General features: G+C 47.2%; 1 protein-coding gene across 2 annotated transcripts in view; it reads left to right on the forward strand.

Annotated features, from left to right (window-relative positions):
* The window catches only part of DNAJC4 (DnaJ heat shock protein family (Hsp40) member C4), a 42565-nt gene that overhangs the window by 9135 nt on the left and 15393 nt on the right, over positions 1–18037 (forward strand). For both annotated transcript variants that reach the window (XM_035098601.2, XM_035098602.2), the window contains exons 2-3: positions 3899–4040; positions 6767–6866. In XM_035098601.2, coding sequence (XP_034954492.1) covers positions 3899–4040; positions 6767–6866 — 242 coding nt within the window. The remainder of the gene's footprint in view (positions 1–3898; positions 4041–6766; positions 6867–18037) is intronic.

The raw sequence follows: 18037 nt of genomic DNA on the forward strand, positions 1-18037 counted from the left end.
CAAAACTAATTGACTTGGCGGAACGAATTAAATTCGTCTTGCGAGGCACTACTGTATAGCCTTATGTGGTGGGGGCCCAGCTGATTGGGCTCTGACTCGGGCCAGCAAAACAGTTTGCTAAAAATACACTGCTAGTCATCCAGGCAGTCAGACTGTGCCCTTTCTCTCAGGGCAGTTTGCTCAGTCAAGGAGATGCAATCACTTCATGGAACGATAGGGCTGTAGAGCTGGAAGGGACCCCCAAGGGGCATCTGATCCAGCCCCCTGTGATGCAGGAATCACTGCTAAAGAATCCCTGACAGGTGGTCACCCAACCTCTGTTTAAAGACCTCCCACGAGGGAGAGTCCACCGCATTCCAAGGTGTTTGTTTTACCTTTGCCTGTATCCCCCCCCCACAACTCCCCTTTGCCTCCCTTCTTCTTCCTGCATTGAGAAACCAAGGGATGGCGAAGTTAGAGGGGGTGACGATATTTGGGAGAAATAGGATTCGTGCAAGCAGTCATTTTCTCTAAAATTGTGTTCTCTTCTCTTGAATCCCAGGCGTCCCAGCATCTCCGGCGGGTGTGGGAAGGGGCAGAGCTCAGGGGTGGAGTGTCAGCTTTGCATGTAGGATGTCCCATGCCATTCTCCACATCTGCACGTGGGGCTAGTAGAGATGCCCTGCCTGAAACCCTGGAGAGCTGCTGCCAGTCAGTGAAGACAATACTGAGCTAGATGAACCAATGGTGTTTGGCACTCAGTGTAAGGCAGCTTCCTGTGTCTGTCATGTTATATTTTTAACTTCACAAGACTGTTATCCCGTGAGCAGTGGGGAGAGGTTGCAGAGAGAGGATTTGAGCCAGTGTAAGGCGCTTTGGGAAGCCAAACAGGTGGCAAATCCGTCTTTTATCTGTAAAACGGCAGGAAAATGACAGCGTATCCGTAACATCGGCAAACCTGCTCCCCCCTTTTAACAGGTCTGCCTCCCACTGAGATTGCTTTCCTCAGCTTGGTTAATGTTTGCTTTAGCGCTTCAGCTGTCCGGGTGGGGGCTGGTGGCTGGCCAGGCATGAATTTTTCTTGGGGGGGGGGCCTTGCTGATTTCCTCATCCCCATCAGCTCAGGAGCAAGCTAGCCGTCAGTGGGGCCTGGACCTGGAGGAGACAGCGAGAAATCATAATGATTATTTTGCTGTTGCTGAGAAAGGGCAAAGGGAGGAACGTTGAAGGTTTTGCGGAGATGGGACGTGACAGAGAAGGGGGGGTCGCAGGGTGGTTGTCATAGCAACAACTCAGCCGAGTGACAGGGATGCAGATGGATAACTGCATCTTTATAATTTTTGGCTCTTTATTAAAGGAGTGCCTGACTGAAGCTTCAAGGTCAGAGGGAGATAACAGCCATGGGGCCCCTCCAGATTGTGTGTGTGTGTGATAGTCTTTTCTGGAGCATGCCATTGACACAATAATAGTTCATTGGTGTTGCATTTATACTGGACTGTCCACACATGATTCCATTCTATTAGCTGCTCTGCAATGCTTCCCCAATGTTTACCGCAGTATTGCTGTCCAGAGGGGGGCACTCTTGCGCCGCAGAGCAACGAAAGGGGGACAAACCAGCCCGCCAAACACAAGAGCATGTGCGGCACAAAAAGTTGCAGGATTTTAGCCAGGAAGTTACAAGGCGTGCACTGTTTGGAAACATAGTGGTCCGTCCACCACAAAACCTTTTTCAGGCACAAACAATTATGGAAAGGGGGATTGTGTAGAATTGTCCCAATAACAGCCACAAGCCCCACGTTGGGCAAAAGATTCCTGCATTGCCAGAGGTTGGGCTAGATTACACTTGTGGTCCCTTCCAAATCTACAATTCTATGATTAAATGCAGAATAAAAAGGATGTCTGGAGGGAGACATGTTTTCCAAAGGTTTGCTGTGGATCCTGATAATCGTTTGGCTCTGGATTAACACTGGGAACGCCGGAGGCAGCTGTCAGGCAACGGGCCAAATTTGACATATTAAAAGGTCAAGGGTTCAGCCAGTATAGCCCTTCTGCCTGATGTACTATTTTTCTAGAAGCAAGGAAATAAGGATTCCTCCCACTTCTCTGGGAGAGAATTCAAACATGGAGTCTTGTGCCAGCACTGTGCATAAATGAACAATCAATAGCATTTTTGGGGTGGGTGGAATCTGGGGATCAGCTAGTCCACTTTCCTACTCAATGGAGGCATCTGATATGTGTCTTTTAGTTAATTTAAAAGCAGCCCTAAACTCCTTAATAATTAAAATTCTCTAAGTGGTATACAAAAAAGACAGCATAAAAAATAATACAAGTGCGTCCTAAAATGAACTACGATGATGTTGTCTCCCAATGCTTCCTACAGCTGTTATGGGGTTGTCTTGTTCTGTTTTTATGGTATAATGCATTGATGTTTTAAATGTATTCTTAAGTACTCGGAGATCTCCAGGTAACAAGTCTTATAAATAACAACAATAGAGCTAGTTACAGGTAGGTAGCCGTGTTGGTCTGATGCAGTCAAAACAAAATAAAAAAATCCTTCCAGTAGCACCTTAGAGACCAACTAAGTTTGTCATAGGTATGAGCTTTCGTGTGCATGCATGAAGAAGTGTGCATGCACACGAAAGCTCATACCTATGACAAACTTAGTTGGTCTCTAAGGTGCTACTGGAAGGATTTTTTTTATTTTGTTTTAACAACAATAGAGGTCCACCATAAAAAACAGGAAAACAATGTTTATAAGCACGATCCAATCTTATGGGTCAGAGAAAGTCCGGGCATAAATAGATGTCTGAAGCAGCTGACAGATAATGCAATCATAATAATCTACTTACATGTTTTCTTACGGTACCTGTCCTTTAGCGTAAGATCCCATGCTGGGTTGCAGCAGTTTAAAAAATACAGTATTAAAAATAGTTCTATGGTGTCAAAGGCCAGAGTAAAGTGATATGTCTTCAGGATACGATAAAAGCTATTTAAAGAAAGGTGCAGGGCGCATCTCTATGGGGAGGGAATTCCACAGCTTAGGGGCTGCCACAGAGAAGGCCCTCTCCCCATCCCCACCGAACTTCCGAGGGTGGTGATCTTTCATGTATTTGGGGCCTAAGGATTTCAATGGCTTTAAATGCTAATACCTTAGATTGGCCCTGGAAATGAACTGGAAACCAGTGCAGCTGCATGGGAGAGGGGAGGGCTGCCACAACTGAAAGGAGCCAAGCAAAGCACAACCACTTGTGAGTTCCTGGCCAGAGTTCAGCAGATTGTGGAAATATGACCAGAGGTGCCTAGCCTGCTGGTTCTTCCAGTTGGGGTGGGTGAGGCTCAAATCAGTCGCTGACCAGCATCCACCTGTCCCTGCCTATCCTGACTTTCAAGACCCTCACAAACCCAGCATGGCAAGGTCAAGAGCGTGGAGAATCCTAGCGCAACAGCCCTTATGCTGTTTCCAAGAATTTCTCCCCCATTGGGGTCCCCAGTACAAAGTACACAAGGCATTCACCAGAGAGGTGCCAGTTGGTGACATGGTGCCCTCTAGATGTTTCAGGACTGAATGGGACAGTTTGAGAGGATCACCTTGTTTTCAAACCTGCCATCTCAAGGAAAAATCCTTTCGGGGGACTGTGCCAGTGGTTCCTGATGCACATCTTTTAAATAAACTAATCTTGGCTTGGCAGCAAGGCTCTCAAGGTCACCTTACCTGAGCCACTTTTAAATTTTGGTTTCACTCTCCCAAGTGCAGCACCGGGGATGTTCATAATGCTGGCCTAGTTTACGAGGCTGTTGTACGGATTACTGAGTCAGTCTATGCCTGCAAAATGCTTTTAAGACCTTAAAGCACCACACAAACACACCATCCATCAACTTTTTAAATCCCAGAGGCCTTCCCTTTCTCTCTCTTTCCTAGGTCGGCATCTTCCCAGGACCAGGGTGTGGCGCTCTTCGGGAGGTCTGAATATGACCGTAGCCGCTCCCTTTTCCATGTGCCGTTGCTGCTGGCTGTGCCAAAGTGCCAGGCATCGGGTGTTTTCTACCGCGTTCTGCAGCCGGTGAGTGCTCTCCTCCTGGCTCATTTGGGATGTATTACAATGCAGGGCCTTGAACAAAGCTCGGGACGAACACTATGAGAGCAGACTTCTGGTGATGCATCAGCAATAGTGTGCCCACCATACACTGAAAGCACATAACTTCCTCCCACAAAGAATCCTGGAAACTGTAGTTCACCCCCTCCCAGAACTACAATTCCCAGCACCCTTAACAAGATGCAGTTCTCAGGATTCTTTGGCAGAAAACCGTGTGATTTAAATGTGTAGTGTCTATGCAGCCTAAGTCTGAATTCAGTGTCTGTTAGGCTCCTGCCAAAGACATTTCTCTTCCATTTCCCCTTCTGGCTCCATAGAGTCCTCAGTCTCCTCCCCTGAAGAAAGGGGAACCGGTCCCAGGGTCATGACAGGATGTTGGGGACATGAACCCAGGACCTCGTGGCCTTAGGCTGGGACTTAAGCCTGGTGTGCTATCCAGGACTTGTGTGTGTTCTCAGTCCTCAGAGCCCCTGTCAGTCACAGAAAAGGGCTTAGGGGTGCTTGCAATACCAGGCAGGCGGAATAAGTGCCTCTGGAGTGACTGTGCCTGGGATAAATACCATAAGGCTGGTAAGAGAGGGGAAGGGCCATAGCTCAGTGGTAGAGCATCTGCTTTGTATGCAGAAGGTGCCGGGTTTGATCCCTGGCATCTCTCTGTGGGGCTGGAAATGTCCTCTGTCTGAAATCCTGGAGAACTACTGCCAGTGAGGACACAGACCTGAGCAGGACAGAGCAATGATACAAAGCAGCTCTTGCCCACCCCAAATATATCTTCTGTTCTTCCAGGTCCTTTCTACTGATCTCTGGATTCAGATGAGGGTGCCCACAGGCTCCCCCACGCTGCACACAGGGGCTCACCCCATTGCATTTGCCCAGCATATGAAATCTCCCTTCTTCTTCTTTTTGTCTCCTTGTGGCAAGGAGCCACAAAGCGTAATAGCCCACCCATTTTGCAGGCCCGCACCTGTTTAATTCTTCCTCTCCTTTCCTTTAACTATTTACTCTGGTTGAATTATCAAGATTTATTCCCCAAACAAAAAAAGGAATCACAGGAGAAAGGATGTGGGAGAATTGCATCCCCTTCCATTGGCACACTGCCCCCATTCTGGTCCTTACTGATAACAGAGTATTTTGGTTGGTGGATTACGGAGGATATTATATACACAGCTGGTGGATGTTATACATATTCTTTTCACTCTTGTCCTCTTGAGTTTGTAATGAACTGCCTGTTCTTTTATTTCCTCTCTCTCTGTATGCATGTGTACGTGTGGAGGGGGGGGAGAGACTAATTTCTTGCATATCATTTACCGAGAACTCTTTACATTGGTTCTTGAATTTTGCATACCCGGAGGAAGGAGGGGAAGCACCTCGTATGTCAGCTCCCAGTGCCATCCTCGGCCTGTTTGCTTTTCTGAGCATCCTCTTCTAGAGTAGACTAATGTCCTGTGTTGTTGTTTAGTAAAAACCACAGCTCAGTGGGAGAGTATCTGCTCTGCATGCAGAAGTCTCCCAGGTTCAACCCACCCATCTCCAGGGAGGAGAAAGACTCCTCTCAATAACACTGGAGAGCTGTTGCTATTCTGTGTAGACCAGGAACCTCATGCCTCGAAGTCAAATGCACCCCTCAAACCCTCTCTGGCCCCCAAGACTCTCCCTAGGCTACTGCCGCCCCTTTCTGAGCCACACCCAAGCCTGGCAACTTTCTTGAGTGTTTCTTGCCTGGGATGAAATGTGCCCTTGAACTCTGAAAATGCCTTTTGCTTGCTTGGATGGACGACAGGAAAGGGAGTGTGAGCATGTGTGGACCAGGAGTTGTCAACCTTTCTGGACCAAATTTCAAATTTTAAGAGAGCGTCACTGACACAACACAATAGCGTCTCTCTCTCTCTCTCTCTCTCTCTCTCTCTCACACACACACACACACGCACACGCACCAACAGGGAGCATTCCTAGATATCAGAAAACGTATCCAAGGTAGCCACATTCCCTTTCATTTCACAGAATCACAGGTACTAGCACATTTAGCCTCATAACTTTCTTTCTTTTATTAAAATATTGTTTTATTTATTTCCAATACAAAACAATTACAAAAAAAGAAAGGAAAGAATACAAAACCAGTATCCTAACTCCGCCCCCCCCCCCAAACAGATCAATCTGGTTAAGTTGCCATCCTTCAGGATCATCAGCAAAGTGTTTTATAAAAGGATGCGTATGTCAACAAAATCGTTTGCATCATTCGTATTATTTGATGCATGTAATCTCTTTGTTACTTTTTTCTGATACAGCAATAGACCATACATTCTGTTTCCAACAGAGATACGCAGATGCTCCAATCCTCTCCTAACTTTCTTTCTAGGAATGGTAAAGACTTACTTAAAATGGCCACACTAGTGCTTGGTGGCGCATGTCAGAACCAATGTGGTGTAGCTGTGGGACTAAGACCTGGGAGACTAGGATCCAAGTCCCCAGTCGGCCAGTCACTGTCTCTCAGCCTAACCTACCTCACAGGGTTGCTGTGAGGATGAAACGGGGAGGAGGAGAACTATGCATGACACCTTGAGCTTGGAGGAAAGGAAGTACATGAATGTGATAAATAAACAAATGTTAAACATTGAGAGTTTTGAGGGTGGGGAGGAGACATGGGCGATGACGTCAGAGTAACCAATTCCTCCTCCTCCTCCTCCTCCTTGTAGGTCTCCAGCCAGGAACAGCAGCTACTATGACCTGCTGGGGGTCAAGCAGGATGCCACCCTGGAGGAGATCAAGCAGGCCTTCTTCAGCAAGTCAAAGAAGGTGTGTTATAAAATGGGTGGGTGAGACAGAGGGATACATTTGCAGGAGGAAACAGCACCCCCTGAAGCTGACTTGTTGAGCATACACATCCTACATTTAAAGCACATCCCCTGCCCTCCAAAGAATCCTGGGAACTACAGCTCACCCCCCCCCCCCGAGCTACAGTTCCCAGCATCCTTAACAACCTACAGAGCCCAGGGTTCTTTGGGGGAAGCCATGTGCTTTCATCATATGTTATGTACACAAGGGTGGCTGAACCTCTCCATAAGGATGCTATGAGAGGCCACCCGCTAGGCCAAAGATGGAGAACCTTTGGCCACCCAGATGTTGTTGGACTCTGGCTCTTGTCACCCAAAGCCAGCATAGACAGCAATCAGTCCATCAGAAATGGATGGGAAGATGTGCCAGAAGGTGCGGGGTAACACTTCCTGGAAGCATATGCTCAGTAAATAGGTAAGGTCATTTAACCTTCCCACAAACTTTGTGCAGAAAAATTAGGGTGAACACTCTGGAAAAAGGCTGGTGGAAAGTGACCACTGTGGATTACATTGGATGGGAGAAGGGCAAGTAAGCTTTGTGGGTGCTGTAACTTGGGACGGGTTGACCTGTCACTTTCAGTTTCTCATCCCCTCCCCCCCCATCTTAAATTCAATCCCCCACATTTCCACATCAGTTTGCATAAAAATGCATCAGCATGTACATATTTTTATATGCGCTTTTGCCTAATCCATACATTTTTGCAAACCAATTTCCTCTAATATAATGCATTTCTACATGCTATTTTTACTAATGTATGTATTTAATGCGCACTTTAGCCACTCTGTGCAAAAAAAAAATTGTATGCGTAGCTTGGCTGAAGAGCTGCATTGCAAAATTCAAAGAAGCACAAATTTCGGAGGACAGCTGTATTTCGCTTTGCCCATTGTTTTGAATGCAGATTTGGTAGGTTTGCCTTTAAATGTGAACTGAATCAAATTTTTCTTGCACCCATGGCTGTCGTTAAAGACTTCTTTAAAGCTACCTAAAACATCCTTTGTGTACGGTCAGGTGTGTCCTGGATCTTCTCCGCTCCCTTCTTCCCTGAAGAGGGCAGTGTTGAGCCGAAAGAGCCCTGGATCCACTTCCCAAAGGAAAACCAGCGCAGTGTTTGTTTTTGCAGGAGAGTGCTCCTTTGAATTCCTCTTCTGCTTTAGAAAGAGACAACCTGGGTTTTTAAAATAAGTCTCCTGTGCTTTCAGCCTAAAGGTACTCCAGAGCTGTCTCTACCATATAGGGAGCCACTTAAGGTGGTAGACCTCAAACGGCACTCACCATACTGCAAAGAGCAGGCATATTTGCAGTGATTGACTCTGCTTTTGAATGTGTCAAGCCAAAATGATTCTTGCACTTTAGCATCATGTTGGCAGAGCATCCCTGGGCGGAAGGTAGGGGGCTGCCTCATACTGAGTCACCTCATTCGTCCATTGAGCTCAGTATTGTCTACACTGACTGGCGGCGCCTCTCCCAGGTTTTCAGGCAGGGAGTGTCTCTTGACCCTATTTGGAGATGCTTAGGATTGAACCCAGGACCTTCTGCATGGCATGGCTGATGCCCTACCACTCAGCAATAGCCCCTTGCCTCTGGTGCACTTCCAGTGTATGTGGTTAGTTGGCCTTGCAGGAAGCATTGTAGGGTAACCAACCCTTTTTGGAGCCCATGGACACATTGTAAGCTGGAGAACCTATTTGCACCTCCTGCTCTGAGGCAGGGCCTTTCCGGTTGTCTGTTTCGTTGTGATTTGTGACAATTTGTGCTCAGATGCTATTACGGCGGTCACACACGATCCCACTTTCCATGGTTTGTACCTGCAAAGGCTTTGGGCTGGTTACACTGCTTCATTCCCAATCAGTGCATATTCTGTAACGTCCTGCTGAAACTTTTTATACACAAATCTTATGGTTCCTTTTTTGTCCTGCTTTTGTTGTGCTACAGCCCTTCTGGACGGCAGTAATGTGGTGTCATTACTGGATGACTGGATGCATGCAGAGGAGTGGTGGGATGCACCAGCTGGGGAACCCCCAAGAGAAGAAGACTCAGAGCCAGGGGATTTGTGGTGGGAGTGGGATGAGGATGAGTGGTCAGAGGGAGAAAATGGAGCAGACTCGGAGGAGGAGGTGTTAGAAGCTGTAGCTGTAACAGGGTTTAATGAGCAGGGAGAGTCTGTGGCAGAGAGCAGTCCAGAATCAGAGGCAGAATCAGAGGCTGGAGAGGAGAGGGGCCAAGAGGCAGAGATGAAGAAATCAGAGGATCTGCCCCTCCTACTGTGACCAGCTCCCCTTCTCCCTGGTCTCCCAGAACCAGAAGACGTATGAAGAGGGCGGAGCAAAGGCAAGCAAGGTGACAAAATCTCAGATTGCTTGGGAAGGACTTGGAGGAGGAGGAGACTTAGAGAACTGTGGGAACGCGGGGACCTTCAGTCCCCTCAACTGCCTCATTGGGGCAAGATCTAACAGGACGAGTTGCTGTGCTCACTAGGCCTGGCCTCCTGAGCTTTCTTGATTCTTTGAACAAAGCATTAACTTCATGGATGCCGTGTGAGTTATTGCTGAGCTGACATGTGGGAAGCATCATGAAACAAACTAAAGCAGAATAAATCTGCCACAATACTTGGGCATAAATATTGTGTCAAAAATATGCTGCAGAACGCACCCTCAATAGGACACCAGTCTGGAGGGGCCCACGGTTAGAGTGGCTCCAGTGTGTATTTCTCTCAGCTTGGCCAGGCGCCACTAAGGAGGAAGCAGACCCCCCTCAGTGCCAGAGGAGGCATTCAGACCCTTTTGATGTGGTTGCAAAATCCTCCACAGAGCAGTTAGTAATCCCTCTGCTTGGTGCTTTTAACTTCCAGCGTCGATGAACTCGGGACAGTTGCGTCTCCAGCAATTAGGGTTTTTTCCTCCCAGGAAGGTCAAGACTGCTGGATTTCTGGGGCAAAATGTGTTTAAACCTGCTCTGCTCAGACCTAAGCTCGTTAAGGCAGTACTACTGGCTGTCACTGCAAAAACCTTACGCAAGTTTCCAGGCATTGTGCACTTAAAATGTGCACAGTTGCGCAGTGTGCAAGCATTGGATTTAATTGTGTGGAATCCTGAAAATCTCAGCCTTCGTTTAAAAGAAAAAGAAAATAGTTTCTAGGCTTTACGACTGCAAAGGATGTTGTTTGGAAGCCATGCCTTTCACCAGGGCTTTCTAGAGTAGCAAAAGTGGGACTGGAAATAAGATTCTATACATAATTCTCCCATCTTTCACTGCTTTGGGCCAGATCTCCCGTCCTTTGACTTCTAGCCCCAAAAAGTAGGAAATTTGAAGACATCCAAGGCCCCTTCAGATGTCCCTTTTTATTATTGAGATTATTATAGTGAGTTATAGTAACTGTTCCTTTTATTGTGCATTAGTGATTATTTGTTCTCACGGTGGTACCAGGGTGGTTATACACAATTCCGCTCTCAGCACTGTTTGTTCCTGCAAAAGTCTTGGGGCAGACAGACTGCTTCGTTTCTAACCAGTGAATGTCCTGTGGCTTCTTTCTGAAATCCTATAACTTTTTATGTCAGAAATATTCTGGGGTCTATTAGTTTTTGCCCTGCTTTTGTTGCACTATGGAGTAAGAATGCCACAAGAACTCTGTAACTTGAGAGGGCATCGCCGATCCACTAATACAACGGAACGATGTTTAGACGGTCCGATATAAGCCCACCACTATTATTGCATCAGTGCCATGTTACAGAGTATGCCCGCCCCCAAACCCCAGCAGTCTGCAGGGGCCTCCGGCAGTTGCAAAATGGATTACATTGTGCAAGCAGGTCACTTGTGCTTTTAACTGTTAGGATTTCAGAGCTGCAGATCTGGGCTTCCTCTGCGTGGAATTTGTGTGGGGTGGGATTCCCAGCTGTGCAGTAGCAGCTCTTGCTGTGTGTCCCGTTTTGTTTTTATTCTTTAGCCATTACAAAACAGCAACAACCCACTATATCACTTTCAGCAGAGGTAGCCCTGTGCCAAGTGTTTTATAGCCTCTCTCCCCATCTGCGCACAGCTGTTTTTTGTCCCTCTGCCCCTGCAAAAAGTGACATCTTCCAGACCTGCCGCCATCCTTTCTCCCCACCGCTCAGAAAGTAGCTTTGCATCTGTTCCCTCCCCACCCCAGCTATTTAACTGATCACTTCCAAGTGGTACTTGGACCTCTTTGGGGGGCGGTGGTTTGCCCTTTGCTTCTGGTTGGGCTCAATGTCCCCAGTTAGTAGCTGCATCAGGGATGGGAGAGAGAGGAGCTATTTTGAGACCAAGCCCTTGCACCAGTGAGGAAGAGAACATTCAGCCCAACTCCCATCCGGATGATTGGGGTGGAGGGTGTGACAAATCAGAAGTGGAGGCAATTTATTCAGAGGTGTACGGTGGGGTGGAGAGAAAACTGCTTTATTTGTTGGCTGAGCCTGTGGCCTGTGATTAGTCCTCCTCTTGCACATTTTGTCCCCATTAGTAGCCATACTGCATTTTATAAAAACAGGTATTAAATCCTCAAACAGGGATGGACTAAGACCTGGGAGACCAGGGTTCAAATCCCCACTTGGCCCTGAAGCTCACTGGGTGAACTTGGACCTGTTACTACCTCTCAGCCTAACCTACCTCACAGGTTCGCTGTGGGGATCCAAGGGGAAGGAGGAGGAGGAGGAAGAGAAACATACGGTATACCCTGCTTGCATGTTTGTTTGAGGTTGGGAATGAAAACCAGTCAAATGAATTTGATCGGCATTTTTCCACATCATCGTTGCTTCTAAGTCCGCAAACACTGCACAATTGATGAGGTTTTTTTTGTTTACATTGTTTTGATGCTTCCTTTACATTGAAATGAATATATGTTACTTAAAGAGTTACATAGTTACAGACAGTGAGTATTTGACGGAAACGGAACTTCATCTCAATGGAAACACCACTGATTGTGACTAACGTTTTTGACTGGATGAATGCGGCCCTTTGGGCCTCTTTGTATGGCCCTTGGAACCCTCTGCTGGCCACAATCTCCCTGGCCCTGCTTTGCACCCTGAGTGGTTTCCCCTGGCTGGAATGTGTAACTTGAACTCTGATAATGCCTCTTTCTTGTCTCAGTGGAGGACAGATTAACTGTCTTTCCTTGATTTGTTGTTGTTTGTGTTTTTAAAGGGTCCCATTATTCTTTCAGATTTTTATCTGCATCCTTCAGTTATAAACTGCCCTGTGGCTTGTGCAGAGGGTGGTATATCACGTACAAATGCATTAAAAAAATATAGTGTGTGTGTGTGGAAAGTAGTTTACAGTATAAAGGTAGAATATACCTCTGATGGTCCACTCACTTTTGCCTCTGGCATGTGGCCCTCAGACAGCTGTCCAGAAGGGAGTGTAGCCCCCCGATTGAAAAGGGTTCCCCACCCCTAAGATGGCAGGTGACAGAAAGAAGTCTGCTCTGTGCGAGACCCTTCGAGAGCTGCTGCCATGCAGAGGAAACAATACTGAACACATTGGACAAATAACTTCACATATGTTCCTGCATTCTCTTACCAAGACCTGATTTTACACACATAGCATAAGGCAGCAGAGTCCTGAGATGGCAGAAGTGGACAGTGCCACTTCAATGATCAGTTTTTCCTCCTGTAAAAACATAACAAGCAAAACTCCCTCCACTGATGGAACGGATTCATCCCTTCTCTGTCAGCTCAGTCACTCGCCTGTGTGGGATTTCCGGTCGCCTGTGGCTACCAGGGGCAAGTTGTCAAATGCAAGTCTGATTTAAGCCATGCACGTGAAAGTCCCCCTGCTGCTCCGCTGTACAATCTTCCTCTTCCAGAATCCTTTCTGGGGAAACCCCTGCCCTCGTTCCGTGGCGAAACCGTTGCTCCAAGTTGTGGCTGCTTTGGCTGTCTCCCGCCTTCAGCCGCTTCTGGCCTCTGCTGCCTTGGAGGGTTGCCCAGGAATCTTAGCATTGGGAATCTTTTTATCTTTTTTGGCTAGGTCTGGGCCAACATGGAGCACGTTTGCTTGTTTCTCTAACCCGGGCGGGAATTAAAACTGGGGCTGGAGTGAGAGCAGCGGTGGTGATGTCGAAAGGCCCCACGTACCTAGTAGCGCTTCCCATCAATCTTTAACTGGGGCTCTTTCCCTTTCTTTTCTTTCGTCTGTGGCTTGCCTCATCCCCCCCCACCCAAGTAGATTTTTAACATGAGGTGGTCCGCTAGGGGCACGTTCTGTCCCTTTCGCCAGCTCCACTCCCACCTTCTCCCTTCCACCCTCATGCAACCCTCTCATGCTAGAGCAGAGTGAGTCAGGCCTGCAGGAGAGAGGGGAGATCATACTGGGGGAAAGGATCAAGGCAGACCAAACGTTGTACAATTCCGGGCATTCGGGGGTGTTCCAGGCACTCTTGCAAAAGTTTTGGAGCTGGCTCGGTGCAAAGGGGCAAGATGCCTCTAAGGCTTTGGAATCCGCCCGCCTGCGATTGGTTAACATCTTCCCCCTCCCTGTCCTCTGCCCCATCTATGCAATATAAATGTCTCTACCACCACCCCCAGCCTTGCAGAGTGTTGCCAGGGGTTGAGCGGAGAGATGGGTCTTGAATACCTTCAAGTTCGTTAAGGACCGCTGAGGTAGAAATGGCAATGTTTGGTTGGCTCGGGTTGCAGTGGAAAGGAAGGAGGGTTTCTCAAGACCAGGCGTCGCCAAACTTCGGCCCTCCAGGTGTTTTGGACTACAATTCCCATCTTCCCCGACCACTGGTCCTGTTAGCTAGGAATCATGGGAGTTGTAGGCCAAAACATCTGGAGGGCCGCAGTTTGGGGATGCCTGCTCAAGACCGAAGCTCTTGATTGGGCGGGAGGGATTTGGCAGTGCCTGGGCATCAGAAAAGAACAACCTTCCGCTGGGCCTAGTTGGTAGCTCACCACCCCCTTTCACTGAAGGAGGTAAAGTCAGTCCTGCTGTTCGCACAACCCCCCTCCCCTCTCCCCCACCTCACTTCATGCAGTTCTTCCTGTAAGCAGCAGCCCAGTGGCCAGTGTTTGCTGTCTAGCGCCATTCCCGAAAGCTACGGCTTGCAAGGTAAATAGAGAGGAGACCCGTGCCTGGGGCCAAAGAGGAGCTTTCCAAGTGCACATGAGGACAAAATCAGCCGTTCTTGGTTGCAGGGAGGGATCAACAAACCAGTCACTTTCAGTTTCTTATTTTTCAGTTTTCCACATTTCCACATCAGTTTGTGAATATACACACATTTATTTTCTAATACTCATGAAATTTCACCAGTGTTTCTGTATGCATTTCTTCTAATGTACTGTACACATTCCCCCCCCCCATATGCAATTTTCCCTAATATGCATATTGTTGCAAATGTTCCCTAATGTATTTTTGCACACAATTATTATTATTATTATTATTATTATTATTATTATTATTATTATTACTACTACTACTACTACTGCTACTATACAGGTAACTTGCAACATGCGTGCTTTTAACTAATGCACATTCAGCTTCCCACAATGAATAAATTTAAAAAATATTATTATCAAGCATTGCAGATGCTTGATATGAGAGCCATCTTCAACTACCGTATCTAAAGGGCTGTCCCATGGAAGGCGGAGCAAGCTTGTTTTTTGCTGCTCCAGAGGGTACAACCCAAACCACTGGATTCATATTACCAGAAAGGAGATTCTGACTAAACATAGGAGTAACTTTCTTATGGTAAGAGCTGTTCAGCAGTGGAATGGGCTTTGTGGGAAGGTGTTGGGCTCTCCTTCATAAGAGGTTTTTAAAGAGAAATTGGTAGGCCATCTGTCAGGGATTTTTTTACCTGTAATTCCTGCGTTGCAGGGTTTGGACTAGATGCCGCTTGGGATCCCTTCCAACTCTAGGATTCTATGAACTACTCATAAGGCAGAATGATCTGCAGGCGGTCCTCTACCAATCCACTACTAATTCACCGTTACGCTATCAGTGGCATGTTGCAGAATACACCTACCCACGAAACCGTGCCAGTTTGGAGGGACCTTAACCCAAAGCAGCTGTCCAATGGCGGCTTGGCTCATAGGTGCAGAGGAAGGGCTTGCACAGGGGTTCAAAAGGCTGGAGGTGCTGGGAGTGGGGACACATTTTGGGAACCCACAAGCTTGTCCCAGCCAGGCTCTTCCAGAAAAGGCAGGTCACAGCTGGGAATCTTCCTTTGCTCGGCACATTCCTGCCCTTGCCCCCACCCCACCCCACCTCGCCCTCTGTCCCTCTCTTCCTACCCTGGTATTTTAAACCAGTGGAGAATAAGGTCTGCCTGTGTGCATTTGACCTGCTGCTTTAAAACAATTGCCTCCCCCTCCAGCTCGCTTGTTTTCCTGCGTCAAATCTCTTAATTAACTATTAGGGAGGATTTATTGGTTTGCCCAGCATAGCGAGCGTTTTTCTTTTGCAAGGACATTGAGCTTTGTGCTTCCTTTTTAGCTGGGGAGGATTGACGGCGGGCTGGGTGAGGGACCGACAGGCTATCCAAAACTCTTTAACATTCTGAACATCTATTTAATTGTTGGGCATATTGGCTAAGGAGCAGGGGGAGAAAATCAGTTCAGTTCACAGTCCAGACGAACCTACCAAGTTCACAGTTCCCAAAACAATTCACGAACCGAAACAGTCATCCGTCGAGATCCCTACTGCTATGAATTTTGCAATGCATTTCTGCAGCCGAAAGCGATATGCCCAAACATGCTAGGGTAAGGGATGCGTAAAAATGCATTTGTCGCTGAAAGTAATGTACAAAAAAACCCCACGTTATATTGGGGGAAATTGTTTGCAAAAACGTGCATATTAGGCAAAGTTGTGTTGTATGTTAGAAGAAAACATCGCACTAAAATCTTGATGAATTTTAGTAAGTTTGCATGCTGACATGTACGTACGGAGAACTGGATTTAAGAATGGGAAAAAGGAGAAACTGGAGTTGACAGATTTGCCCTGTCCCTAATACCGGCTAAAGGGCTTGAAAGGAGCAGGATGTTGTGCTGGGCTTCCCCCCCCCCCCCCGACCACTTCCCCATGTAAGGGGAAAATCTGCACGCAGCCTCCAACTGACACAACCCCCTTATCGCTCCAGAACATCTTTGTTGTCCACTGCTCTGGCCTCCGCTGAGTGATGCCAGCTTTGCATTGTGGGGAGCCAGCCGGGGGTGGGGGGCCCGAAGACGGGGGAGAGGCAATAAGGGATGTTTGCTCTTCTGTGGTCATGAAACATATTACAGTCCCGGGAGGCTGTATTTGCCTTCAGCTGACGAGGGCGAGTGCCATGTGTTTTGGAACCAAAGTGAGTGTGAGGCTTTTTGCAGCCACCAAGTGTTGATGAAATAAACAGATTTTTTTTTATATAGAACAGTAAAGGAATATGCTTTGCAGGAGCTGAATTACTTGAATAGGATTCATCATCCTTTGAGAAAATGGAAAATGCTACAAGGAGCCTCCTCCAGACTGCTGGGTCCGGTCCCCCCCCCAAAAAAAAGTATATTTATTGGTTCAATAGTAGTGCATCAGTGGCAGATTCATACGGGAACGCCAATACGCATTGGTCTGATTTATTAGTTATTTTGTGATGCTCACTCAACGTTACCGCCCTTATTGTGTCTGGAGGGGCACTCCTGCTCTGTAGCACAAGAAAGACACGGAACCCTCCGAACACTTTTGGTGTGAAACTTTAACAAGAGTTTGTCAGGAAGTTATAAGACTTGCACCAATGGAGAATGAAGCAGCAAACAGGGTCACATATAACTGCCTCAATATCACCGTGAGCCCAAATTATCATGAATGTGCAATTTTTTAAAAAGACATCTAGAGGTGCTGTGTTCAAATTCAGGTTGCACAATTAAAGTGAGTTGGTGTTCTTGTGCAGCAAACCTCTTTCACACACACACACCACAAAAAGCCTGTTATTTATGGTAAAGTGTCTGTGTGTATAGAGGGGAATAACAATTGCTTGACACAACAATGCAATTCAACCTCCATGAAAACAAGCCAGAACGGTCTCTGACCTCCTTCCAAACTTTGTTCAAACAAATTAGGATGAACTGGTCAATTAACTGGTTGCCAGGAAGCAGCCTGAACCAACCTGAAAGTTTTAAGTTTTTGTGGCGGAGACAGGCAAAAGAGAGATTTGTCGTGTGGCTTCATGGTAGTTAACAGGCGTTTAAGAATTGAATGGGAGCACTGAAATACTTCAACCAGCTCCTGGAAGGAGGAAGAGGAGGAAGGCCGCTTTGTTTTCTACAAACTTGACACGATTTGCAGTCGGATGAGGAGAGAGGTCCCTGTTATTTCCAGGCCCCTCTCCCCTTTCCCACCCACCGCCAAGCCCGCATTTGAGTTGTCTGTGGGAACTGATTTCACCCGAAGGATTACCTCCAGGGAGAAGTGAGAACAAGTGCCCCATTCTAAATTCCCCTCATTTCTTTCTCCACCAGCCAAAATCCCACCCACCCCCTTCTTGCCTCCATGGTTTTAACTGCAGGGCTGCTTTAATTGCTTGTGCTCGACGCTAAATCAGAGGAGCGTGTCAAGATGACAAGCTGAATGGCGCGGCGAGTGTGAGATTCTCTTGCCGGCAACTTCGCCCTGGTGGTTTTTCCTTGGTGCTCTGCGCCCCACTTTTGTTCCCCGGGGGCCTTTTAGGTGCTCGTACAGTGCCCTCATTTAGCAGGAAAGGACATTAGAGGAGGCAGGGTGGTGTAGTGGTTAGAGTGGCAAGTCTAGGACTGAAGAGGTACTGGTTCAGAAAAATAAATAAATCTCCCCTCAGCCCTTCGCTCTCTCAGACTAGCCTACCTCAGAGAGTTCTTGTGAAGATAAAAATGGGAAAGTGAACCATTTATACTGCCTTGAGCTCCTTAAAAAGGGAGGCTGGAGATGGGCAAACGTGTATCTGTGTGTGAGAGACAGAAAGAGAGAGTGCTGCTGTGCATTTATAGTTAGAAAGGGAAAAAATGGTTGTATCCAATGCACGTCCTACTCATAGTAGACCCACTGAAGTTAATAGACCTGACTCACTTAGGTTCACCAACTTCTGAAAAGAACTTAGTTGCATACAACCCACAGAAAGATAGCATTATTAAAGATTCTCATTATTTTGGTTTCTTACCTGCCCTTCA

This window comes from Zootoca vivipara, chromosome 17, assembly GCF_963506605.1.
Source record: "Zootoca vivipara chromosome 17, rZooViv1.1, whole genome shotgun sequence".
Lineage (NCBI taxonomy): Eukaryota > Metazoa > Chordata > Lepidosauria > Squamata > Lacertidae > Zootoca > Zootoca vivipara.